Below are 27,949 nucleotides of genomic sequence, written 5' to 3'. Positions count from 1 at the left end.
TATTCCCATAAGAAATAGGAGGACAGTAGGTGAAGGACGTCTGATACTTGTGGTCTCTCCAAGTTTCCCTTTTAGAAGTTCTGCTAATGAGTCGGCCTGTTGTTTGCTCGGAATTTCTAAGATAACATTTCCCGATTTGGCCTTCCTGGTTGTTATTTCGAATGTTAGATTTTTATCGAGGACCGTCTTTTTTACTTCTCTGATCATGTCAGCGTATGTTACGTTTCCTTTAGATCGATCGAGAATTACAGCCTGCTTTTTCATGGGACGTAGGCGTCTTGGCTTCTCTGCTTCGGTATTTTCTTTTGGGGTTTTTATTTCTTTCTGTTTCATCGTGTTTCTTTTGCGATTTACCAATGTGTATTCTTCTCCGTTCTCATGATGATCTTCACAATCCTTCGGCTGTTGTGAATGTAATTGATTTATCGTTGTGGTGGGCTCCCTCTCCGATATGGTAGGCCACCGACAGAGGGTTTTAGGTTTAGGCGTATGGTTAAGGTATGGTAACTTTTTGCTATCAAAACCAAACTAACTACGCATTTATTTATGTATCATCAAATCTTCTCAACATTTTTTTATTGTAAATCTATTTAATTGTCCTATCAACCAACATAATCAATGAAACAAGAAATGTGCAAATTATTTTTATTAAATTGAATTATTCATCATTTTTTACCAAAAATGTGTATTTTTAAAAGTTTTACAAATAATAACTTACAATTTACACATTTCTGGTTTAATTGCGTAGATACTTAATTGAAATTGTGTACCTACTGATATAAATTACACGAGGATTATACGTATTTATTTTCTTTACCATTCAATGACCCACGTATATCTATAATTTTATAAGAACATAATAAATTCATTAAAATATTGCACAATAAATGTATATTCTAATTGAAAAAATCATATTAATAATTTAATGTAAAGATAAAACCTATACCTTAGTATTGTGTATAGTGTATTTTATTATTTAACATTTAATAAATACAATAAATACCTACATGGGTTCAATAATATAACAGCTCAGTTTACTATAACTTACATAATATATACCACCAGTTACGGCTCTGTAAAACCTCTCATGTATTTCTGAATTCCTACGATTTATTAAACACCAGTTTCTCATTGTCCCACTTCACCCCTCGACGACGTTTACAAAAGAATAAACAGGTAACTGCCATGCTCGAAATCCAAGTTCAATTTCCATTATATCTAAACACTGTAGATACAACTCAACCAACACGCATAAACTATTTTTTTAGAAAAACGAAAAAACACAACCAGCCTTATTTCCAGTGCAACGGTTCGGTATCATAATAATATGTTTTTTTTAGATCGTTGGTGAGTATAATAACCTATAGTTAGATAGGTAATTTATATTTATTGAAAACATTTTTAAAAAATGAATTATTCATTATTATAGTTAATTGTACGTAACATAATATAACATGTTATAATAGAAATGAAAAATTAATAATTATGAAATTACAAAATATTATATTTAGTAATATACAACGTTTTATTATTTAGGATTATGACGAAATTAACAATAATAAAACAAAAATATCTATTGTACTGAGAATATTTTTATATTATTTAACAGTTAATAAATTCATGGGTTCAATACAGCTACTCACTTTACTATAAATTACATATACACCACCCGTACCGGCTTTGTAAAACCTTTCTGTTTTTAGAAAATATGGTCCTTAAAAATTCTACAAAACTGAAATTCAATACAAAATTCAATTTATTCAATGAAAAACGGAGGTGAGCATGATTATCGTGAACCGACCAGTATAAAGACTTTGTATACCTAACCTATTATACCTAGTATAGTCAAAGTATAATTTAATTATTGTGTTGGTATGTATACAATCATAATAATATTTTATGTATAACTCTTGGTGTTCATGTATCTTATCGACTTTAATTGGTAAAGTGAAAAAAAAATGTGTAAGAAAATGTTTGTGAACCATTATATTATTATAGCTAGGTAGGTACTGAACTATTAGTATTAATATGAATGTAATATTTCCCTCGCCGTTGAACGTTATTTTTGAAATTCGGAAATCTGTCGACCATCCACTAGAACACTTTTGGCTGAATATTATACAATTATTATGTAGAACAAGACGTATTGAAATCCGCAAAGGTACCTTGTCGTCGCATACGCACATTTATGTCATGATTTCCGATTTCCATATGGCATATTTTGAATACGCTTATTCTATTTCGACTGGGTAACAATTGTGGGGCCTACCCCGATGGATATAATAATATATGTTATAAAAACTGGAGTTTTATCGATTCCAATATTTTAATATCAATCCCGCCGGTTCGCGGCTATCCGATTCCGCCAGATATTTGTTTATGTTCATTCCACCGACTGTTTATTTAAAAAACTTGCCAACACCGGTATAAAGTCGGTAATATCGCACCTGAAGTAGTAGCAGGTGCCTGAATTCCGAATAAACGGTTTTCGTTCTTTGCGTTTTTAGTTTTTACCGTATCTGCCCCTTTTGCTGTTTCTGTTTGTAAGGTAAACTTATAGTGTATTACACATACACACACACACACACACACACACACACACACACACACACACACACACACACACACATACACACACACACAATAATATGGTGGCTGTGATATTAATGTAAACATTTTTGATTAAATGAACTCAACAGAAAGCCACAGAGTTTTGACTTTTTCTGATTTTTACTAACCCTGGGGTTTTAAAATATATTTTTGGCAGTATTTATTTTTGTAGGTTAACATAAACAGTATAGTAGCCAACTTATAAAATATTGTAGTATTCTACCTTAGACTATACAATTGTAAATTTGTATCTATTTAGTACTTTTTAATGTAGAAGTATAGTTTAGCGAAGAAGTAAATAATTTTCAGACCAATAAAACTAATAAAAAGTACGTAACAGAACTATTTTTACGCTCAGAAGATGACGTTTAGAGTCGTTAGTTTAAAAATTAGAGAGAATTGATTTCTTATAAAATTTAGAGGCGAGATTTTTATCCAGGCAAGGTCATAGTATTTTTATTATATATTAATTATAAAGCGAGTAGTATTTTAAAATAGTAAATTGTTTGTACATCTTATTATACTCATAACTAGCTTTAAAATTAAAATATAATAAAAAAACCTGTGACATTGCCTAGATAATCAATAGTCTTACCTATTTTATAAAAGGTCTATCATTCTTGATTTTTTAACTTATGGATTTAAACGTGATGTATTGTACGTAATATTTACTATGTTAAGTAGTTAACGCATGTATGGAACCAACACATGTAGGATCCACATCCTCCTCTTAATGTTCAATGTTGTTTCTAGATATCTCAATTAATTTATCTGATATAAGTTTATCCTATTTTAAATTAGAACATTATAATTCTAAGTAGGTTCGAAGGCACTTTGAAAAATTAATTACATTTGTGAAGACTCAAGTGTTTCATATGTGGATGATTCATTGTTTTTTTGTTCCAGATACCTACATATGATCAAACAATAATACATTTTTAATCTATTTTGATAAAACCTTAATATTTTTTAATCCAATATTTATTGCATGTCTCCACTGGGTTATCATTTTTCCGGTGGTAAAGTGTATTGCGTTTAAAACTATTCAAATATATTTATTAGGTGTCAAGCACAAGTGAGGTTTTCTGAGTGGAGTTCTCTTAATAGATGATATTTTTTTACGATAAGCCTGAATGTATGAATTCATTCATTATAATGTTGACCAGCGTTGGGAACGTGGAAAGCTCGTAAGTGGTATGCTAATATATTAAAAAGATCGAGAACCGTTGATCTAGAATGTCTTATACATTTTCAAATACATATTAATTTTGAAGTTATCGTAGTTATCTGGTCTGTGGTCATATTTTGTTAAAATTTGAACTTTTGTATTTAATTTGGTATACGTGCTGATATTTTAGAAAAAAAATACATATGTTTATTGATAATTTAAACTTTAAAATAGCTCAATGTGAAATCAGTACATTCATGGCTCTGCTCAGAATCTAAAATAAATGTTTGTACAATTTTACAGACATGAAAAATACAAAAAAAGTAACAACATAGTATTGTTGGGCCTTGACTACTCGCTAAAACATAGATCATAATTTAAGATAGTATGTATATTCTGATTATATACAGTCATTAAAGTCAGGAAGGGAACTATTAGAATAAACAATGAAATGTATTAACAGCAGATGGCAAACTTGGGGAAATGATTAAAACCCTTACTATTTCGTGGAATCCAATAATACAAATATAATTGTGTAGTAAAGTAGAGCATTTAATGAACACACTACTTAATAGAAAGACCACATACAAAGTATATTGTATACGAAATTATAAATATAATAGGTAGGTAATTAATTTTGTAAAAACTACGTATCAATAAGTAATTGCTATACAAGAGGATATCATAATAATTGTTGAAATACACAGATAAACACAAGTTGAAGGTAAATAATAATAAGATATGATATATATAATATAATAATAAGTATAATGATACAATGTACAATAGTGTTACAATGTATAATATAAATCAACGACTACTGGGGCAACACTATACAAGACAAATATGGCATAATATTATAAAAAATAAAAATGTATACTTTGCGTCTGATTTACGCCTGTACTATAATATGAATAGTTTACTTATAAACTACATGATTTAGGGTATTTTGTTTATAATTCCAACAATAATATATTACTATTATTATGATAAAATTATTAAAAACTACACATTACATTATTGCTAACGCAGCCACACATGATACTCACAAAGCGTATAGCTATCCTTATCTATAAACCATAAGTAATTGGGTAAAAAAAGTATATGGGTGATCTTATATTCTCTGGACACTTATTCATTATTTTATCGATTGAAATATTTTAGTGCCTTAGGAATATTAAAGTTAAAATTTTAACACTTGAGCAGTGAGTTGAACTTTTAAAAAAACATTTTAAACAATTTTATTAAGCAGGAATCGCTATAGTATCAAAAAAAAATGTAAATTTGGATAGTAAAATAATACGTATGCAGTTATTTTAAAAACACCAGCGACCACTTTAACATGAGTGTTGTTATAATTTATAAGTGAGAACCTACTTATTTACCTATAAATAAATGTTTGGTAGGTACTCACCGAACTTGAATTATATTGTTTAATGGACAGATTCTTATCTCTGCTATAGTGTCATTGAAATTGGATTAAATGTGTCGTAAAACATTGAAAATATTCATTCGGTGGTTGAGATTATTTAACCAATCACGTCATGACGGAGATACAGTTCTACGTGCCTTTTATTAACTGACAGTCAATGTACCTGTTGTTTTGCCGGGTGGAATCGCTGTCTCGTAGAATCGTCGTCGATGCATTGATGTCTGTGTGTAGGTGTAGGAACGGTTGGGTGAAATAAAGACAATAACGTCTTGGCAACACACACGTTTTATTAACGAAATACAATATAATCGCGAGTGTTGCGTCGACGCTGGTCAGGCAAAAGCTGCCTGCCACCACCGCCATCACCGGCTCGTGACGCCGGCGGCGACCAGACCGGTTGTCGGTCGCGATCTCACGGACGTCGATGGAGACGCCGTGGTCGTTGCGATAACGACCGCGACATGTGGTTTCCAGTTGTTTTCAGTTTCCATCGTTGGTCCCCATGGTATCGGGATAACTACGATCGTATTGGGTTCACACTCACTCCGTCCCGACCATAGGTTACAAGCCACAGCAGTATATTACTATCAAAGGAATTTGAAATTGGAATTGTGGATGGTGGTGACCAGTTTTTTCTCTGTAATTATGGTCGAGGGGAGTGCGACACTAATACGCCGAGTTTTATATTATTATCGGAAATCAGGAAGTCACAAACCGGTTCAACGGTAGTGCGGTGTGTGCATTATATAATTTTTAGTGTTCGAGCAGTAGCATATATAAGTCAAATAATAAAAACGTTGGCTTAGGGATTATTTGGAGCCGATTTCCAAGTTCAAATTCATGAGACTTAATAATAAATAGGAAATCTTATAAAAATAATTATCCTCTTGTGAATTTTTGGATCACCAAGTCCTATTAATGTCGTATATGATATTTACAATAATATACTCCGTGACTACTATTATTCCAACAATAAAAATTAGTTTTTCTGATTTATAAGGTAAACACAAATACAGTCAAGTCGTAATAACTCGAACATCGATAACTTGAAAAACTTGACAACTCGAATTGTGTTTTATTCCCCCAGAAAATGTTACCCCAATAAATTAGTTAGATATCTCGAAGTGAATTTTTAACCCCACAACTTCAAGCTATTACGGCTTAACTGTATTAAGAAAAAAATTAAAAAGTATTTACGACAATTTCTAATCATCGATTTCATGGAGGATAAAATTATACAATTTCAGTTACGACTTTATCGTACGATGGGGTTTTGTTATTAATTTTAATCACCAATAAGCCCGAAATCGAAAAAAAATGGAGTTACGCCCTTTGCGACTTTGGCCGACGATATTAATATATTATATTATAATTTATAAATTTAAGTGTTTTGGGTGACCTCGTATTATGTTAGTTTAATTACCAACATTTTAATTTAGTTAAATAAGATCATTAAATAATTAATCCACCTCATATTTGGTTTTAAATGTTATATGTATAAATTACAATTTATTTTCTTAATTCTGTTTTGTTCATAGACGTATAAAATGTTGTATTATGTATCCATTATGAAATATGTTATATAAGTACTTTATTTTATTTGTCTATGTTTTAAAATATATTTTAGATGACAAATGTTATTTCAACTTTTTATGCCAGAAAATAACATTTTTGAAGAGGTAGAAAGACACCGTGGTAAAGCCCACACAACATTTGTTAATCATAAATATTGTATTATAGGAAGTGTGTGCGTCCGAGAAAGCGTACGGAACAGCTGAACGACTACTCGGTTATGCCCGAGAACAATGTTGCTCCTATAATTTTTTTGTTGGCAAATTTACATGCACGGCATACATTGGGGTGGACAGGCAACATAATTAACGCACCACGACGACGGAAAGGAAGAGGACTTTATGTACAACTAGGGAAACAGGATGGTACGGGTTATGTTATAGGAACTGGGCCTGTGGTCGATCCGGTCTGATTCAATGTTCACAGGGCACAAATAAAATAATTGGGGATTCCTTTCAGAAATTTGCTTAATGTAAGGCAGGTGAAAAGATGTCAAGCTTGTCTGTAAGTAATGCAACTATACGACCGTGGCGTTCTCTCACTGCAGGGTGTGATGTTGATCACGACGAGATCACCCGTACGATGTGTCCAACGACTATAAACAGTTGACACAATGCACAAAAAACTATAAAAACAGAATAGTGTATTATAATATAGGAACAAAAACTGTAGTTGCAAAAAAAGGTGACATAAGAGTGAAATGAAATTTAATTAACGAATAACTGTAGATACATGACAATTTTACTCAATTTTTATATTTTAATTTTCTATATTTGATAAAATTTTCAAAATTTCTTGACTTTTTTGAGCTATTTACGGACATTGTCAGTTTTCAATTGTTTGTTTTTTTTTCTATAAATATCAATAAAAATTTATTTGTTGGGAAAAAAGCGTGAAAATTTAATACAAGGCTCCTGATATATTGTTACAATAGCAGTTGAAAAATATTAAAAATACATAGGCACAATTTTTTTATAAGCTTTCAAAGTTCGAATTTTGACAAAATTTATCAAGTTTAAAATTTAATAATTATTTTGGAGATTATTTTTAAGGATTAGAAATAGTAAGCTCCCGTCAAATGCGCACTTTGCGCAGAGGACCTACAGCTTCTTATAAAGGGTACCCCAAACACAAACACTATGTAAATAAATCACTTCTTCACTCTATCTCAAGACTAGATCGCCCTAATCAGCTATGAAGTCTCGACGCTTTCACTCTAAGAGAATTATTCTTTGAGGTCACACATCACTGACCAATGACAACTGAATAACCAGAGGATTTAAATTTTAAATAAAACATTCAATGGTTTTAAATTTTTTATTACACCACTATTAGCTTTACTGTCGACAGTCTTGGAAAATCATTGTTTAGTTCCAACACTTTCAACTATAGCCATTCCTTAATTGCATAACGTCCACGTAATTTTATTATCTACCTTCATAATCTAATTTCACCATTAAATACATGTTATTTAATTGTATTAGAACTATGGATATTTGTTCTTTTCACGCACTATATAATATAAACCCATAAGTACCAGAATTTTAAAATCATTATAAATAGTTGCAACGTAAATAGTTGTACCTATCTAATTTTAAAATTGTATACCTAATTTAATAATTGTTATAATATACCTAGTTGTAATTGTTGAGGTATAATAATTAAACATTGGACTAATAAAAAAAAATAATAATAACAATATTATAAAATATTTAAGCTATTAAATTTGTTTAATTTCCTGCAATCTATATCACAAACTATTTATAATTACGTTCGGAGGACGAGAAGAATTATGTCATTATAACCAATGGTTATTAAATCATAATAACCGAAATTAAAAAAAAAAAGTTATTTCCAAGTAGTACAACACTATGCATTCCACTAGTATGATTTATAGACGTGTCCTATGTGAATTAAATTTAAATTAGGTAAATATTTATTTTGCATATTAATTATATAGTATATACCAATACTGCCTAGGTTAGATTTTTTTTTAATTTCTAATAAATTATGAACATTTTAAAATACTATACAACATTATTATTATTATTATTATTATTATTATTTATTATTAATATTTTTTATCAATAATCGATTACCTTCAATTATTTTTAAATCATTATCAATAATTTTCAAAAATTACATTTTAGATTCTGAGCGGAGTGAAAGAATAATGTATTGTATTTACAATGTATTGTGTTTTTTTTTCTGTAAATCATCAACATTTCACATTTTTGGTGGTAAAAATGTTCCAGTTTTTGATAGAAAAGTGCTAAAATCTAGTTGGTACTTTGAACAAATCAAAATTGAATAGTAAGAAAGCTTGAAAATTTAATGCAAGGTTCCTTATAACTTTCATTAATAAAGTTAAAAAATATTAAAGATACATATGCACAATTATTTTGTAAATGCATTTAAAGTTCAAATTTTGACAAAGTTTATCCAAGTTTCGAAAATGTTCAAACTATTTTTCGGTTAAAAATGTATATAAGTTCTTTTTTTAATAGATAACATTAGACATTTTAATAGAAGATTCCCCACAAGCTTTTCTACCTTCAACAAAAAAAAGTTTAGTGGAAAGTAAAATACATTTTTTATGTGTATTTGAATTTAATATTGTTACGATATTGGATTTTCACCAGTAACTTAACGAATTTTCATCTATCGATTTTTGATATTTTGTTGTAATTCAAAAATAAATAATCCTATAGACGCTCAGAATGTTTCACTAAATGTCAAAAAGATCATTTTGAGTTTTATAAATGTATAAACAAAATTATATTTATATCTAAGATTTGAAAATTTAAAAGTATAGATTTCCCATAAGTTTTCCTATCTTAAACAGACAAAAAGTTAACAGAAAATTAAATCGTTTTTTTATGAGCGTTTAAAATTTAATTGTTTTTGACATTAGATATTATTATTCACCCGTAAATTAACGAATTCTCATCTAATGATTTTCTTATTTTGTTGTAATTCAAAAATAAATAACCGTAATTACTTCGAATTTAAACCAAAATTTTAATTTATCATTTTCTATACATGATAAAAATTTTTAAATATTTCGACCTATTTTTTGCTTTTCGTAGACATTTGAAATTTTCAGGTTTGAGTGTCATTACTGATCAGATGGGAGGCAATTCGTATGCATCGGTAAAGCCACCGCAGAACATACTTCGGGAACAGCTGGATTAGACAAAATGCAATAATATGTAAAATAATATACTCTCAACATATTGAAAATAATAATAGTATCGACGAAGACTTGACGAAAAACGAGATTGTTATATAATTAGCGAATGATGACGCTCATAATATATTCGGCAACGGTAACTCGTAAGTATTAATTGTTACAGTCATGGTCGTTATCATGTCGTCGTGGTTATCAGTTCAATTATTCATACCTACGGTATGCTATAGAATTCGTAATATTTAATGGTTAAATTCCACTCAGATTTTAAACGTTCCGATAACAGTTATCCAATAGCTCGTGTACATTGCGTCATGCACTCATGCCCATCACCTGTGTTCGTTGAAGCCTTCACAAACTGTGTATTTAGGAATATATAAGTATTTGTATACTTCCAACATAATAATATAATAATATTATAATCGTTCTCGTCAAATGCAAACCGTTGTGGGCAATACATCGCCAGTCGTCATCGGTCGCGAACGCAGTGCAGATTAGCCGGCTGGTGAACCTATATGTAGTATTTATATTAAATATATTCGATTTATTCGATATAAATAATATTGTATATTATTTTCATCACAACCTCAAAAGGCAAGTCGTTTTCTTATAAAAATAATCTAATGAGTTCATATTTACTTCAAATATCAGTAAAAACACTTAAGAAAATGTTTTAAAAAAACACAATTGTATTCCAGTTCTAAAGATTTAATTTTGTAAACATTAAAAAATATACGTTTTTAATATAAGCGTAAAAAACCGGAAAACTCCTAGTGTTATGTAGATTTCAAAGTAATTCGATGTTGAGTTTCTGTAATAGACAGTTACGTGGCCCGGACTTACACAATTCCAAAACCCAAACCACCGAAATTATAGTCACATAGTACGACTCGAATGATACCTATAAAGAATAATAAAATTATAATATTATATTTATTGTATATCATTATCTTATATGCTGTAATTGACGAGTTTGTTTTCTCTTTGAAAATATTTTGTTTTAAACGTAAAGTTCTTTTTATTATATGAAATATGATTTTTATTCAAACTATTTTATAATTTTATTTAAGTTTTGAAAGTTAATTTGATTTTAACATACACTAATCGATATTGTTTTATTAAAATTGTATTTATATAGAAGTATTTTATTTTTATTGGCCTATCGAAAAAATATTCTAGCTTCACCAATGGTAATGGATGTTTTAAATTTAAATTCAATGCTAAATCATTGTTTTCAAAAAAGATTCTTAGCGGAGTCATTACGTCAATCATTATTTCTATAGTTCTTTTAAATTATATTTTTTATATATTATATTACTATTACGAAAAACTATTCTGAGAAATAAAAATGGTTTGTCAGCATAATATAATATTACTAAGTAGAATGTATTATATTATTATTGTTATTAAATTAATATTTACTTTATACCTTACATATTAGTAGTGGAACATGGGGCAAAGTGGGGTACCGGGGCAAAGTGGGGACATTGTATTATCTATTTATTTAATGTAAAAAATTAATAATATTATTGGATTTATGGCTTCTTTTGGTCGTTTGAGATTGTGTGGTTATCGATTTTTTTGCAATTAATCTATGAAAAACTGGACATATTATGCCTATTATAATTTATTTCATAATATAATTGCATAATTATTGTTATTTATATATTCAATTATTTTAAGCTTTGTTATTAATAATGTTTTATAACATATAAAAAGTTACAATTTATAATTTTATTTCTTTCAAGTTAAGCTATACATTTAAGTATATTAACGTTTTTTATAAATAATTTGTTGTGTTTATAAAATTAATTAACATATATAGATTTTTTTCGCATGTCCCCCCTTTGCACCATACCTAAACTGTATTTTTTTTACATCTTTTTAAACTTACATAAAAAAAAAAATCAAACTTTCATAAAAAAATGTATTATCAACTACCATAACCTATAGATCGTGTAAACAAAATTTAAAACGAAAAAGTTGATTTTTAAGTGAATTACAGGTCTTCAGACATTAGCGTGCTCACTTTGCCCCATGCCCCCATGTTCCTCTAATACGGTATGTCGAAATAATTTTTGCCAAAAAATTGCATTTAACAAATTTAATGTAATTGTGTGTAGTATTTATATAATAATACACTTTAAAAGGTTCAAGAGCCCATGAAGAATATTTTGAAATAATAACAAAATAACTCAAATCGTTACTCTTTTTACAAAATTTCACATTTTTGATTTTTTTTTAGTTTTTTCTATAAATTCGATAAAAAATGTTTGCAACTGTCAAAAAGTGTGGAATATATAGTACAAGGTTCCTTATAAGTTTTTATTATATTATTTAATTAATAAATAGTTTTTTATGGTTTTTGAGTTATCATAGAATAAAGTTACCTATTACAAAAATTATAGAGGGTAAAAAATTTAAGGCACCGGTGCAATAACCTAGTACGTCCACATTATAAATGTTTTCAGAAGACAAGAAAAACTTTCTGTGTTTGTTGTTAGACATTTTTAGAAAAGGTTAAAGTGTTATAATAATATCTGGAATTCAATACATTTAATGTGATGGATATGATTAGAATTGATCAACCAACATCAAACCAACGTCATGTCAACGTCCCAATAATTACAACATTTTCCAGTATTTTAATTTTTAGTTGGTGTAATATCAAATTACTTCCAAATTGTAACTGTTTATTGCATCGAATTTTAGAGAAAAATATTCAACGTAACGTATTATATATTATATATTATGTATATTTTTTAAATTGATGTACATTGTACAGTGTACGAATAATATGATTGTTAGAATATTAGTCAAAATAAAAAAAAAATCTACAAAAAGGAAATATTAATATTTGCTTTTATTAGCTATAACAATAACAAAATCTAAAGTATGCTTCATCAATAATACTTTATTGTCAGACTTTATAACTTAAAATAAATATATATGTTCAACAAAACAATATTAATACTTTTTTGTATTATAACAGTAACAAAATATAAACAATACTTTTTCGACAAATTTGAGGGTGAACATATCGGTTTTATATTTTATTAATATATTAGAATTTAAAAATAAAAATATTGTAAATTTAAATGTTTCTTAAATCATTTTTGAGACAGTTTTTACACAAACTGATATGTCAAACCCTCAAAAACATTATTCTCTATCGTTATTGTAATGAGTGATTTTACTCTAAGATTACTCAAAAACATAAAAAAAAAGATTCTACGTAAATGCGTTTTGTCTATGTTGCGTGTGGGCCAGAGAGAGAAAACAAATAGTGCGCTGACGGAATTCAATATTAAAAAAAAGATTAACAAATTAAGTTATTTGTATGTAATTTAAAAAATATTAATCTTAGACAAGTGCTTGAAACTTATCACCATATGGCAGAATATCCTGTAGCTTTATTTCTTCTTAATATACCTACACTATGCACAATTTTCATAATACCTAAATATATTAATTTTAAGCTATTGATACTACGTACTTATTCACTTCGTCCTTTGATACGTTGTCAATATTGACTTATATGTTAATATCAGGTACTTAGTAGTATTAAGTTTATACAAATAGAACTCATTAATAATTATTAAACAATTTTTATTATAGAATAATATGTAGTTTTGTGGAAAAATCTGTTCAACATACCGTATTATACTATTTATTAATTGAAAAATAAATAACTTATAGCAATAGTATAAATTGATATTAAAATACCTTTATAAATATAGGCTAAAGTAACGTCTTAAATCAAAATCATTTTTCATATAGCCACGATGATTTATATTTGTATTCAAATTTAACACATCCATTAAAATTATATACTTGACCTCTAATCTTTATTATACTATTATACAGCAGTGTCGCAGTGGTATTTTAGATAGAAATAGAGAGGTAATGAAATTAAAGATTTATAAATATTATTTTTAGTTATTATTTTATCAATGTATTTTCGGTTCGAAAAGCTTGAATGGCCGGAATTCTCCGCAGGCTGTAGGTTATGGAGACCCCTTGCTTTACAGCAAAAGTACTTCTCTCGTTTCTCAATTATACTCTTAGATTCGTTCATTTATTCATGCATTTAATAGCACCCACTGATTTATTTCGAAATTTTTATCAAACATGTCTTCAGTTTCCATTGATTTTTTTTAAAAATTGGAAAGGCCCTTGATGCTTTGTTCTACACTGCATGGCTTAAAATGTGTATATTACTAATCTATATGAATCATATAATGCATACAAACCTAATTTTTCAATAATGCGATAATATTAATTAGGTATTTATTTAGTGTATACAAGTTGTCAGTCGTGTATAGTAACATAGGTTAGGTTATATTATCAACATTTCTATTCTTATCAGACCATTGAAAAAAAATTTTTCCACAAGCTTATTATGTTAAATATGTAGACTATATGACGTTTTGACTTTATGAGTGTTGTTTTAGTAGAAAATCGATGTATTTCATGTGTTGTATATATGCTACACGGTGTGGACCGAGTACGTGTTGTTATTGAATATTGATACCAGCGTTGCGTGGTATCCTATAGGCTATAATATTACAATTATTTTAGTTGCCAGTTGCGTTCAAATCGTTTGGCGTTTTGTTTATAAATGAGTTATATTAGTTGTTGGACTCTGTTGATAATGATATATTGGTTCCAGTAGATATTGGAGGTAAATGAACTAATCCAAAATAATCCTATAATTATTGATGTTCCTCCTGCCTCTTCATTTGATAATACACAACCAGTTCATCCTGTTATACCAGTGAAAACAATGTATTAATTTTTTTTTATTCAAAGACATGATTTAATTTTGTTTTTGTTTTTGGAAACTATTATTTTTAATTTACTAATAATTTTTATTTTGTTCACTGATGTTCACTTATGTTTACATAATGTTTAATATTTATAAAATTGTTTATCAACTATTTGTTGACTTCATATAAGTAAATGATTTTCCCATTTATATAAAATATTATATTGTTTTTCTACAATTTTTTTTTTTTTGTTCAAAGATATATATATATAACCTATTTTATTTTTAGTACCTAACTATTTTCATTTCTTTTTATTAAATAATAGTATTTATTTTCTGTACTTTTTTACAGGAAACTGCATTTCTAATGTTGTGTTGTACCGTGACAAAATTTAAAAAAAAATCCTAGTTCAGTATAGGTACTATATGCAATGCTATTTAGAAATTAGGCGGGTACTTCGTATACATATAGTTGCAAATATGCAACATGGACTTAAGTTCATATTTGGAACTTAATAAAATAAAAATTTATTTTTTAGTTATTTTTCTCAAACTCTACGAGCATAAAATAATTTTAAAATAATAATTTGTTTTAATTTAAAAAAGTCATGCAGTGAAGGGTTAATTACAATTATTTTACAATATTAAAGTTTAGAGAAAATAATGAACATAATAAACCGAATAATAGAACCCAACAATTAACATGACACAGATAATATAATGATGAATATACAATACAATAAATTTTAGATTTTTGTGGATAGTTCCGTATTCTCAAGAGGACGTGGTAACCACATGTGTTGTCTCCGTCTTACATAAGTTTGACATACCAAATTTTTGTTCGCCAGTTTAGTGTGCTATCAGTTTTGATATTAGAATGAATTGGCCTATTATCAAACTTTAAGGTAAGAACATTATCCGTGGTCCCTCGTTTGTTTTTTACGAAATTTTAATTATGAAGAGAGTTATGACTTATGAGTATATAAAATAGTCATATTTGAAAATTATCATAATGCACTTAAAAATTTTAATATCGTAAAAAAACAACAATAAAACATGGATTATGTACCTACTAACCTAAAAGTTTGATAATAGGTAAATTCGAGCTGATATCAAAACTGGCAGCACATTATTGAAATTTGAAACTGGTGAACGAAAATTTGATTTGTCATACCTACGCGTGTACGACGGAGAAAAGACATGCGGGTACCACGTCGCCTTAAGGAATTTTAGTGTATTAGTAGTAGTGGAGCATAGATTTCAGATAGGTGGTTTATATACCTATTTTTTTAAATTATTTTAATAATAGTGCAAGGCACGCATTTACGCATTTCTCTTATGATAACTATATTTTTCATGCAGTTTTCAGTGCTTTGTTAACATGCAGGATTCAACGGTGCTCAATATGAAAATGTACCTCTTGGACGGAAGTTTTATCAGTGGAATTTTGCCATACGTGGAGTACGACAGCGTCATGAAACATCCACTTTGGGGTTCTAATTTGATTTTTAACAACGAAGAAGCTGTTGTTAAAGCCCACAGAGATTATATCAGAGGTTTGCTATTGTAAAAAAACGCACACGATAAACTGCAGTAGAATGTTTTTTTTATCCAGAAATCTACTTTTGTGTTACAGCTGGAGCGGAATTTCTGACCACCAACACTTACCAGGCAAGTATCGAAGGCTTTCAAAAATACTTGAACTTCGACTATGATCAGAGTTTCCAATTGATCAAAAAATCTGTCACGATTTGTCGGCGAGCAATAATGGAAGAAAGTTCTGGTAAATATCGATATTTTTGTACTGATTGGTGATGTAGGTACCTAGCGAATAAAATCATAATATTATTGTCTTAAATATTAAAGTTTTTGCACCGGGCTCCATTTTAGGATAATTTCTAGAGTTCCCCTAGAAATTCCAGATTTACTTGTGTGTTAGGTATAGTAATACATAATATGATTGAGATTACTCGGCGTTACCCATTATAAGCAGGGTATTTATTTATTCGGGTTTCGAGTTTTCGGTGCTACATGTATTCGGCTGTTCAAACACAAGAATAAAAAAAATTAAACAAACTTTTGGGTGTTAATAACCGTTATTATTCGGGTTAATATTGGTTAATATGGGTGTTAAGTAGTTCAGAAAAAAACATAATTTTTTGTAGTTATTTTTGTTAGATATTTTTTTTAAATTTTAATTGTTTAGCCTCCTCCAAAAAGATAGTAACCTGTAGCATTGTCACTGCAAATACTATAAATTATATTTATAGTATTTGATCGCTGACAATATATAGTTATTAGTTGTTGACACCAGATCATACCTGACTATCAGACATACGTCAACACGTCAATATTTTATATTTATATTTCATTCTATATTTGGAATTTAAATGTGTTCTATACTAATTAAGTAATAAATTATAACTTAAATAGTTCAAAATCTGGAAATTTGGTCGAATCAGAACCTAATGATAGAATCCGATTTTATTTTCTAATTATTTTAAGAAAATATTCATAGTATTTACTATTTACCTCCAAATGATTGTAATGGCCTAATATTTTTATTGCATGTTAAGCAAATAATTAACTACAAAATTGAACTAACCACGTAAAATACCTACCTACACAATTATATATCACATGAAGGTTGTAAAATAAAAAACTATTTAGGTTTCGGGTTAACCAGAATGTTTTATTCGGGTTTTGTAGTGAGTATACCCACACCGATATCATGAATTTGAATGACTAAGGTTGGTTCCAACATTTTGCAAATGTCTGTGACAATTTGTTTTCATCATATTATCGTGTTATGATGATTGAGGGGCCTGATAGCATTAATTTGTCTCTGGTCTCGAAAACTTTGGGACGGCTATGTTAAATTTTACTGTAGCTTAGTTAATATACAGGGAGGACAATTCGAATAATGGGATCTGTTGGTCCGTACGGCGCTTCACTGTGTGATGGTTCCGAGTACAATGGAAATTATGTAGGCAAAATTGGCTCAAAAGATCTGTACGATTGGCACAAGCCTCGGATCCAAGCACTGGTAGAGGCTGGTGTCGATGTAGTACTTTTTGAAACGATTCCTTCGATCGTCGAGGCTGACATTTTGCTAAACATACTGGCCGAGTATCCAAATCAAAAAGCATGCTTGTCGTTCTCGTGTAAGGTAATTTTTTTTTTAATATTACAACCTCCCACCACATAGGATAACTTATTCAAAATCAGAACCATATTGTACCGAGTGTTGACTTGATTCAAAACAGATGTTACTCAAAAAGGTTTTCTTGTTATATTAAAAATATTTATGATTTTTTTTAACTGATATTTGTATTATTTGTTTGTAGGACAGCAAACACATAAGTCACGGAGAAACATTTGCAAGCGCTGTTGAAAAGTTCTGGACAAATGATTTACGAAAACAATTGATTGCCATCGGCATGAACTGTCTGGACCCAAAACTCATAACACCACTTTTGACGTCCGTAAAAACTGAGAATGTCGATTTCATAACTTATCCAAATGGAGGTGGAGTATGGGATGCCGTTAATAAATGGTACGTGTCATTACTAGCTACTAGGCTCGCTACTAGGTATTTACTCTTAATTTATTTTATTTATTAATTTGACATATTTATATAGCTGGGATAATACTCAAATGTACCAAGTTACCATCGACGATCTAAACTTGTGGAGTGAAAAAGGTCTGAAAATAATCGGAGGTTGTTGTAACACTGGTGTAACTGAAATATCACGTATTAGAAACTTAATTGACAATTTATCTTCTTAATGCAAACACCTAAATATATATTATTATTCATTTTTGAAATAATATTAATTCTAAATTATTCTATTGAATATAAGATATATCATGCTACAATATTTGTTTAAAAATATTTCATAAAAATAAAACATACGTCTATTGGAATTAACTAAATATACCTACTATAATATCTTTGTATTACTTTGTAATTAATAAAATTACGTAAAAACCTCGTTCAATATGTATTATTAATTACCTAATGGCGGGATTCTCGATTGTATATCATTTAGAGTCCTTTAGAGTCTTTAGAGTGAATTATAAAATTAGAAACAATTTTCACTTATTTACACATCCGCAGAATTTGAATACTATTAAATAAATATTATATTGAATATTAAATACTGAAATACTTATATATTCCACCATTTTTTTGCAGTAAGTACATTTATTTTGTAAACATTTTACATAAACTTTTATCACTAGGTATATTAGAATATAATAATAATAATAATAATAATAATAATAAATATTAATTTGATCCCGATAAAAATTCAAATATACTAAAATATATTCTAATAGTTTATTTGATAATTACTTACGATTGCATAATATAATTCAACTAAATATTTAAATACATCCGAATTGTGTTAGTTCTGATGAATTTAATACATTATTATTCATCACTAAAAAACAATACAATATAATAGGTAGGTAATGTCTAATATTACAAGTGCGTTAAATACTTATTAATAATTACTACCCTAATATAATAATTTAAATTCTGGTAGGTATTAGAACATTGTTTATACGATTGTATAATATTATTATATACATGACTTATAAACATGTATGTGTACAAAACGAAGTTCCAAAATATGGAGCTATAAATATGACAAGGGGTGCTTAATTTTAGACTTATCACGATCTTAATCCCTTTGATTTTTTTTGTTAGAAATATTAAATATATAATATTACAATATTTATAGTCCATGCGTATAATACCTACATATTATACATAGTAATTGATAATATAATCATTAATCATCATAATATATATATATAATAACATACCAAACATCATTTTTGGTTGTTTGGCACTAAAAGAACATATTACACTTTAAAAATTAACGCTATTTATAATCTTATTTCATAGAATTAACAGGTACCTATATAATATTACAATATATAAATTGAAAAATATTAGTTTCACTTACCTAACTTAATATTACAATATCTACTAAAATCGAAACATATTGCCAATTAGTTCCCTTATAAATGATGTAGTTATAGACCCCTAATAGCTATGTAAAAACCTGTATTCAAATTATGCTAATGATAACCCAAAGCTCATTACTTTATTCTTATCACAGAACTGAGTATAATAAGAAATAACTAAATTAAATTAAAAATTATTATGGATAATTTTGGTCATAATAAAGGCCTGGACGGCTACCTATTTTAAAATTGACTATTCATTGCTACGTATTAAGATATAATAAATTATTAGCTAGGCACTAGACATTTTCTTATTTATGTATATTAAACCTATCATATCTGTGAAGTGCTATTTAAAATTGTGACGTTATGAATTAAAAGACAATTTTTATTAGTACCTATTGTCATTTGAAAATTTTCGTTTTTACTTATAGGCACGTAGTGTATGTAATTGCCTATAATTTTTTCATCAAACCATTAAAATAATAATAAATATTGCACAAAATATGATTTTATTTCCCTCGAGCATGCGCACGGTGCAGACATGCGCAGTCATTAATTTTTGAAACATAAGATAGAAACCCATCGTTTTTGATCACATGATATTAGAGAACGTTCAACCAAGTTTTCGGCGGCCGACAGCTTTAAACGTTAAAAGTGATTTATTAGTAATAACCAACCCGGTGGTGGTTTTAAAAGCTGTGAGGCGACCAGCCGGTATCATAGGTGAACGCGAATGTTATAAAAAAATAAGTACGACAATCTGAGCGCAATATAAATATATATATATATAACTTTTTTTCTATCGAGAATCGATATCATTATGGCCGGAATTTAACACTATATTAATAAATACGTGACGACTATATTAAACTAGGAATCACAGGTTTAGTTTAAAAATAATAAAACAATTGTAACGACTCTATGCCTATATACTCACAATTTATGTTCGTTTAGATCGGAGCAGTATAGTGACGTTCCATACAACATTATCATAATAATTTAACCCTAGAATTGTGTATAATAAGGTCAGGGCTTGACACCGTCTTTAATCTTTATAACAATTTATTGATTGCAAATTTCCAACTAGTTTGGTTTTTATAACGGATATCAGTTTCAAGCCCTGTAAGAACCCATTCGTACAACTATCGTAATAGTACAATCACATTATAAAATTTATCAGTTTACCTATCTATAAATAACAAAGATCTACGCTATAATACGTATGATACCTATATATCATCAACCATTGCAAAATTCGGTATCTACCCACTTGTCTACCTTTGTCTATGTAATAAAATATACAATGGCGTCATTTTTATTTTTAGGTTGGTGGGAGAGGTGGTTATATTTGCTCCCGTTAATCTTTAAAAGCATACAGACGGACCGGTTGTTGGTGATCTCAACTTACCATCGGAATTTACTTTATACGATTATTTTTTATAGATTAATCGAATAATATTGACGGACAGTTAATTGTATACGATTTTTAGTTATTTTAATACAATAATATTATACACACATTTCATATAAATCACCCATTGCTGTATATTTTTTACTTTCGTATATGATGATTTATTACCAATGACCGTTTAAAATTATCAACATTTATATTGTACCTATATTAAATTTTAAATTTTTGACCAACATGAGAAACTTACCCACTATAATATTATATAAGAAATATAAGAAAGGATAAGAAAGTTATAATTAGGACAAAATTTGATTTTTTTTAAGGTTACAATTTTTTTCTTTTAAATATGAAATAACGCCACCGATATTGTACCGTGACAACAACTAGAATTATATATAATATTCTGTATCAACGGTATGTCCCCGGAAACATATCTTTAACTACTGTGACTATGATATGACATATAATAATTTAGTGTAATACCTTTGAGTATTATATTGTGCAATATAATATACTCAATGGTAATACATAACAGTATAAAATATATATCATTGTTGTTATACACAGGTCCGCATGGCTAAAGAGTATCCTGTGATACACTTCACTTTCTAATTTTGCAGGTGGTGGTTGGTGGGTTGATTATAATATAATATGTAAAATTAAAACAAATACAAAGTTAGATATTTTGATACTTGTTACAACTTGTTGCAATTTGTGTACTGTATGCGATTTTAATAATGTTCAATACACCATAATTTAGCCGCAACTGGATGGCCATAATATTATATTCATCGACTTATACTCAATATAATATGCATAGATATTTAAGGAAAGTTAGAGAAGTAAAATGAGGTTATCTACGATTTTTGTAACTGCAGAATATTATGAAAAGATGAGGTGAGTTTTCATGGCATGGTTACTACGGTAACCACATTTCCTCAGATGGCTACTAGGTACATGGATTGCAGGCCTCACTCATATTATGTTTGTAAAAGTCCTTTATTACCTATGCTAATAAGTATAAGTCTACGATTATGTTATATTTACATACAGACACCTTCGAAATAATAATAAAACCATCGTTGCAGTTGTCATCGTAGTTGTACCAAAACCAAATAGGTTGTCGTCAGTGACGGCTCAGAGCAGCGTGTCCTCCTGTTCGTAGGTGACGATCGTCTGCTGACTGCCTACGTCTTCGTTACCACTCATTTCTCGGTCACTGCCGCCGGCCGCCGTCGCCACTGAGCCGGGGCTGTCAGCCGGCATAATAGTAGAGCAGCTTGCGGTAAGACAGTTGTGATGGTGGTGCAAGTGGACCGGCGATGACGACCGCTCGTCAGAGCTGCCCATCGGCATCATCAACAGGCTGCAGTTCTCGCGGTACCCTGACGTGCTCGACGTCCGTGACGGCGCGCTGTGGCTATCCTCCTCCCATATCATCTCAGGTTTGGACACTGAAGCCCGGCCATCATCCAGTGGCATCGTTCTCGTGCTCAGACACTCGCATATGCAGTTGCTGGGCATCATCTGTACCTTGTCCATGTCGTCGCAAGTCTGCTGCTGTTGTGACTTGACGCCCTGCGGGATCACCTGTTGATTCGTTCAGTAATTGAGATAAATACAAACGACGCGCTCGGGCAAATCAGCCCCGAAGTAGAGTCTCTCAGATCGATTTTATATTTTATAATAATAATATCATAATTACTATCTAATCATATTATGGCAGAGGCGTATTTGGGTGGGGTGGCGATGGGCGAGTCCCCTTAGGCCTAGACTTTTTTTATTATTATTTGTAATTGTTTCTATTATAAATTATAAATAATAAAACAATTATTGTAAAATTAGCATTGAAGAAACTTAAAATAAATATTGCTGTTAAATAAAAGAACTCGTAGACGAAAAATCGTCTGTATTAACACATGTATTATAAAATTGTTTACCTATTCTCCCCTTGGATGTACTTTATATAGGTACACCGCATGAAAACTGTTTAGATTATGGGTAAATATTTTAATTTAAGTGTTTTGTAATTTTATGGTAGTATGAGAAGTCAATTTTTTGTGAATGATTTTCTTCCTCTTCCCTAACTAAATTTACATACAACTCAGTACAAGTGTATTGACTATTTAAGAACGATTCTATTTGATACATGTATCAACTTCGTTGTCACTAGGACTAAACCAGTTTTTTTAATGTTTTAAATTGTCGCTGATGCTATCATACTTATAAAACGTCGAGGAAATACTACTGACAGCAGTGCACTAAAATTGCCTATCCTCAACGCCACGTCACGAGGTTGCAAATTATATATCATTACAAATAATTGAACATCATACTTATGAGTTATGACTTTAATGCTGGGTTGTATAAACAATTTATTAAATTTAATGGGCCAACAGTGGGCCACTAGATCTTGTTTAAGGGACCATTAGCTCACTATTGATTCATTAAATGTTTTGTGCAACCTGACATAAGAGTCATGATATACTGAAAATATAGACCAACAACAGTGGTGTACCAGTTAGAAATTAATTCTGATGTAATAATAATATCATTCAACGCTTTTTGGTTATACAGATGTTACATACTAAAATACTTTTAAAAGTATTTATGGGTGTAATAGGTACGTGTGATTCAGGAACAATAATTATGCATACATACAAAGTATTAATAATGAAATCGTTTTCTTTGTAAATTGGATATTTACATCGTCATGTGATTTAAAATTCGACGAATCAAAATTTCATATAAGTAAATACCAGAAGGACCTACCTACTGGTAGCAAGTATCAAACAAAATCATATAGTAATACGTTTTGATTACCTCCATACGACGGCTTTGACGAAATCTAAAAATTTTTCGACTCTGCGCTCTTGAACGTTGTAATCGTGGCTCGTTGAATTTGGTAGATACATCGGTTTGGTCTCCATCTGCATTTTTCGGATCTATATTTGAGATGAAAATACAATAAATGAATGAACAACTAATATTTCACTTTAGTTACTATAGGTAGTACTTAAAAATTATAAATTGTAATAGGGATATAGCTGCAAGTGGTATACAATTTAACATAAATTGTTCTATTATCTTTATTTAATAATCATTGTCTATTTTAATTGGTTTATCTACAATTGTTTTCACATGTGTATTTGACTGTGTAGCGTGTACGAATATACGTATATAAGTGTTAATTAATTATGATTCTACGTAGAAAAATAGGTGAATTAATAATAACAGTAATTATAACGAAAGTTTAAAATATCGCTACTGCTGGGTCAAATTATTACTTTATAATGTTATAATATCCTTATATTGTATATGATCAAGTACATAGAAATTCAAATTACAATATTTTAGAATAACATCATCAGCTTTGCAATACTTGCTAATCAATAAACTTATAATGATTATAAGCTGTTTAAAATGTGTTGACAATAATAACTTATATTTATTTAAATCACACTCACAGCATATAATATTATGATTAATATTTAAAGAAAATTACCTCTTTGCAGATTTCCTAAATTCTTGATGGAACTTTCTTGGCTACTCAAGTTACTGCGTACACTTGATATTGATTCTCTGTGTGTGTTTATGGTACATACACTGTAAGATGGGTTTGAGTTCCCTGGTAACAAATTTATAATAGATGGACGATGTTGAGTTTCACACGAATTTCGCAAACCATTACTAGATCTTGTTCGTTGTTCATCTAGATAAACAAATAGAAAAAGTTACTTAAATGTTAAGTAAAATTATATTTCAACAATCGTTATCATGTTAAATAATTGTAAAATAAGTTTTGATAAATATCAAAATTAATGAAATTGACTTTTTTTGTACTCATTACTCCAAAATCAAGCATGATAAAATATAAATTTAAAAATAGAACCGTACCCAATCGATCATCTAATTCTTGTTTGAGTTCAGTCATTTCATTCATTAGTTCAACAAGAAGAGAACTTCTACATAACGGAGTGATGGCAGTATACTCTGTAAGCTTTTCTTTAAGCAAATTGTGTGATGTTGTTTCGTGTTCTGACACGTTCATTAATCCCAACTGAAAATTAAGTTAATTAATCGGCGAGTTATGTGAAAATGTGCATGGATATAATTTACTCTTTGCATAATGAAAGGCTGAAGAAGAATGAAGAGTGGTGATCTGTTAACAATGATAAACTCAATAAAAGACCAAATGGACGCCCTTGCGTCTTGCACGTTCATGAGTTCCTTCACAGTATGCGCGATACGTTGATATTGCAAAGCTAACTCGCATTCGAAGCACACGAGCATTATTTTCAAGGCTACAAAACACAATTAAAAATTAACCAATAATATTATTACAGACCCACAATTTAACTAGGTAGTCGTATAGTTTTTACAGTAATCACCTAAAAATAAAACTTTGAAAAATGATTTAGAAACTGTTGGGGCTGGTTTTGAATCCCTGTTAAATGTATACGAGTTTGTCCGCAAATCGGACGTTTGTTTTACATTTGTAAGTTGCACGAATGTCAGACATGTTGTTTTTACAGGTGGACTCATTGAATTTAAGACGACTGACAACATAAATTTGATATCACATGGTCTCATACAATGCATATCTTAAAAAAAAATATATTACAAATTATATTTACAAATATTTTAAATGAACGCATGTCAAATTTAAATGTAATGATACATTTAAGATGTATACATATAAACGTATCTACAATCAAAACTATAATAGATTAAATATTTTAATCTTAGTATTTAAAACCCTTATATTTATATTTTGTATTTAATAATAGAAAACAGTATTTTTTTTGGTTCCTGTTTTCGACAATTTTAGCGAAATTATAATATTTGTTGTCGGAAACGGTAACATTGAATATTTGATAGTAATTAGTAGTTTTATAATTTTAAAAAATATTCATTACTTAAAGACAAATTAAACCAATAAAACCAATCATTTTCATCAGTGGTATAGGTAATGCAAATTATCGTCTAAAGAAAACTTAACCGTATATCAGATCCTGGACATTTACGTACCATACTATAAAAAGTGTTGATTTTTTATACATACAAAGCCTTATCACCGGTAAAACTTAACTCAGATATTATAAGATATGCTGAACTTTCATAATTTAGAAATTAAATGTTTGACGTTGGACTGCCCTCCGTTTATTCTAAATTTTTTTCCTCAGTATTTTTTTAAAAATATTATATATATAATATTATGCACAATAATCAAACGTGATTAAGGGAGAAGATATAACACACGCTAGAGATTTAAAATGTCTTAAAAGTTATAAATATTGTTGTAATATAAGTTTATTTATAAATTTATATATAATATTTTATTAAAATATGTAAAGATAAGTAGTTATTGTTGCAATAAAGTTATTATTATAATATTATTATTATTATAAGTGATTTTAATTGTAACTGATCAACTATAATTTTTGTGGTTTCTAGTTTCTACAAAATGATTTTTTTTTATCAAGTTTCGCTTATCGTTGTACTGTATAAAACCATAACTGTAAGTAACAAATATACCTATATATTATATATACGGTGAAACTTCCGTTAACTGTCACCTCTATAGGACGGTCACCTCTATGTAACGGTCAATTTGTTTGGTCCCGTCGAGTGTTATGGGAAAAATACATTAATACTTCTAAATAGCGGGCACTCTAATTAACGGTCAACATTTAAAAGTACATACATATATCAAATGGAAAATTATTATTTCGAAATTATTTTTGACAGTTTATCTTAACGAGCTTAATTTATAATGTCGATAAGGCGATAACAATTGTCTGTGACTGTGTATTTTGTCATTTGTGTTCAGTGTATGCTTAAAACGTTTCGAAGTACGTACCTATAATTTCAATGGCGTCCAAACAAAAATATCTAACTTTAACAGAAAAATCAAATTGTTAGATTTTTACCAAAAAGAAAATGTGAGTGCACGTACTCTTGCAGATAAATTTGGAATAGGAAGAACTCAAGCCACCGACTTAATAAAAAAAAGAGAAACGATTTTAAAACAAAAGCGTAAAATTATTTTGTTTTTAGATAATGCAACATCACATCCTGATTTAAAACTACAAAACATAAACTTAGTATTTTTACCACCAAATACGACGTCACACTGTCAGCCTTTAGATCAAGGTATAATCCAAAATTTTAAAGTTATTTACCGACAAATGATACTTAGACGAATATTATCACAGATAGACGTAGTAAAAGATGCTGATGAACTTGCAAAAAGCATTACTGTATTAGACGCTTTGATGTGGATTAAACAGTCTGTAAAGCAAATAACTGGTAGTTGTGTTACTAAATGTTTTAAAAAATCAGGTTTTATTTTGGAAAATTTGCCTGTAGATTTAGATAACACAGATCTTGAAAACGAAATAATTGTTGGTGAACAATTACTTAATATGCTGCCAACTCATATGCAAGGTGAAGAGTTTTTTTTGGTCGACAAAAATCTAAGAACTGAAGAAGATAGTACTGATATCAAGTCATTCATAATAACAGATAATGACGAAGAGGAAACACATGAAGAAACTGAAGAAACTGAAAAAACTGAAGAATCCGAGTACACTGTATCAAACTATTCTGAGGTTTTAACTCAAATACAACAATTATCAGCTTTCACTCTTCAAAAAGGTGACGTAGATGGTTATGACATGTTAAAAACCACAGAAATTTATTTTGAAAAAAAATGTTCAAATAATCAAATGAATTTAAAACAAACTAATATAACTCAATTTTTTTAATTTTAATAATATGTACCTATTTATAAAAGCTTATGAGATTTTTTTTAA

General features: G+C 29.0%; 2 protein-coding genes across 3 annotated transcripts in view; one reads left to right on the top strand and one right to left on the bottom strand.

Moving 5' to 3' along the window:
- Positions 1 to 10,318: 10,318 nt before the first annotated feature.
- Positions 10,319 to 18,741, top strand: LOC132937311 (homocysteine S-methyltransferase-like). The gene is made up of 6 exons (XM_061004139.1): positions 10,319 to 10,566; positions 16,103 to 16,296; positions 16,377 to 16,523; positions 17,647 to 17,909; positions 18,088 to 18,296; positions 18,382 to 18,741. Exons 2-6 carry the CDS (start codon positions 16,122 to 16,124, stop codon positions 18,527 to 18,529), a joined length of 942 nt encoding a protein of 313 aa, XP_060860122.1. The 5' UTR covers positions 10,319 to 10,566; positions 16,103 to 16,121; the 3' UTR covers positions 18,530 to 18,741.
- Positions 18,742 to 20,609: 1,868 nt separating this feature from the next.
- LOC132937310 (protein unc-80 homolog) overlaps positions 20,610 to 27,949 on the bottom strand; it is a 51,984-nt gene continuing 44,644 nt past the window's right edge. For both annotated transcript variants that reach the window (XM_061004137.1, XM_061004138.1), the window contains 6 exons: positions 25,523 to 25,735; positions 25,251 to 25,435; positions 25,029 to 25,191; positions 24,637 to 24,843; positions 23,955 to 24,076; positions 20,610 to 22,721 (listed from right to left, as the gene is read on the bottom strand). In XM_061004137.1, coding sequence (XP_060860120.1) covers positions 22,269 to 22,721; positions 23,955 to 24,076; positions 24,637 to 24,843; positions 25,029 to 25,191; positions 25,251 to 25,435; positions 25,523 to 25,735 — 1,343 coding nt within the window. In that variant the 3' untranslated portion in view covers positions 20,610 to 22,268. The remainder of the gene's footprint in view (positions 22,722 to 23,954; positions 24,077 to 24,636; positions 24,844 to 25,028; positions 25,192 to 25,250; positions 25,436 to 25,522; positions 25,736 to 27,949) is intronic.

The sequence above is a fragment of the Metopolophium dirhodum genome, chromosome 1 (assembly GCF_019925205.1).
Source record: "Metopolophium dirhodum isolate CAU chromosome 1, ASM1992520v1, whole genome shotgun sequence".
NCBI classification, from domain to species: domain Eukaryota; kingdom Metazoa; phylum Arthropoda; class Insecta; order Hemiptera; family Aphididae; genus Metopolophium; species Metopolophium dirhodum.
This window is presented reverse-complemented; position numbering and strand designations above follow the sequence as displayed.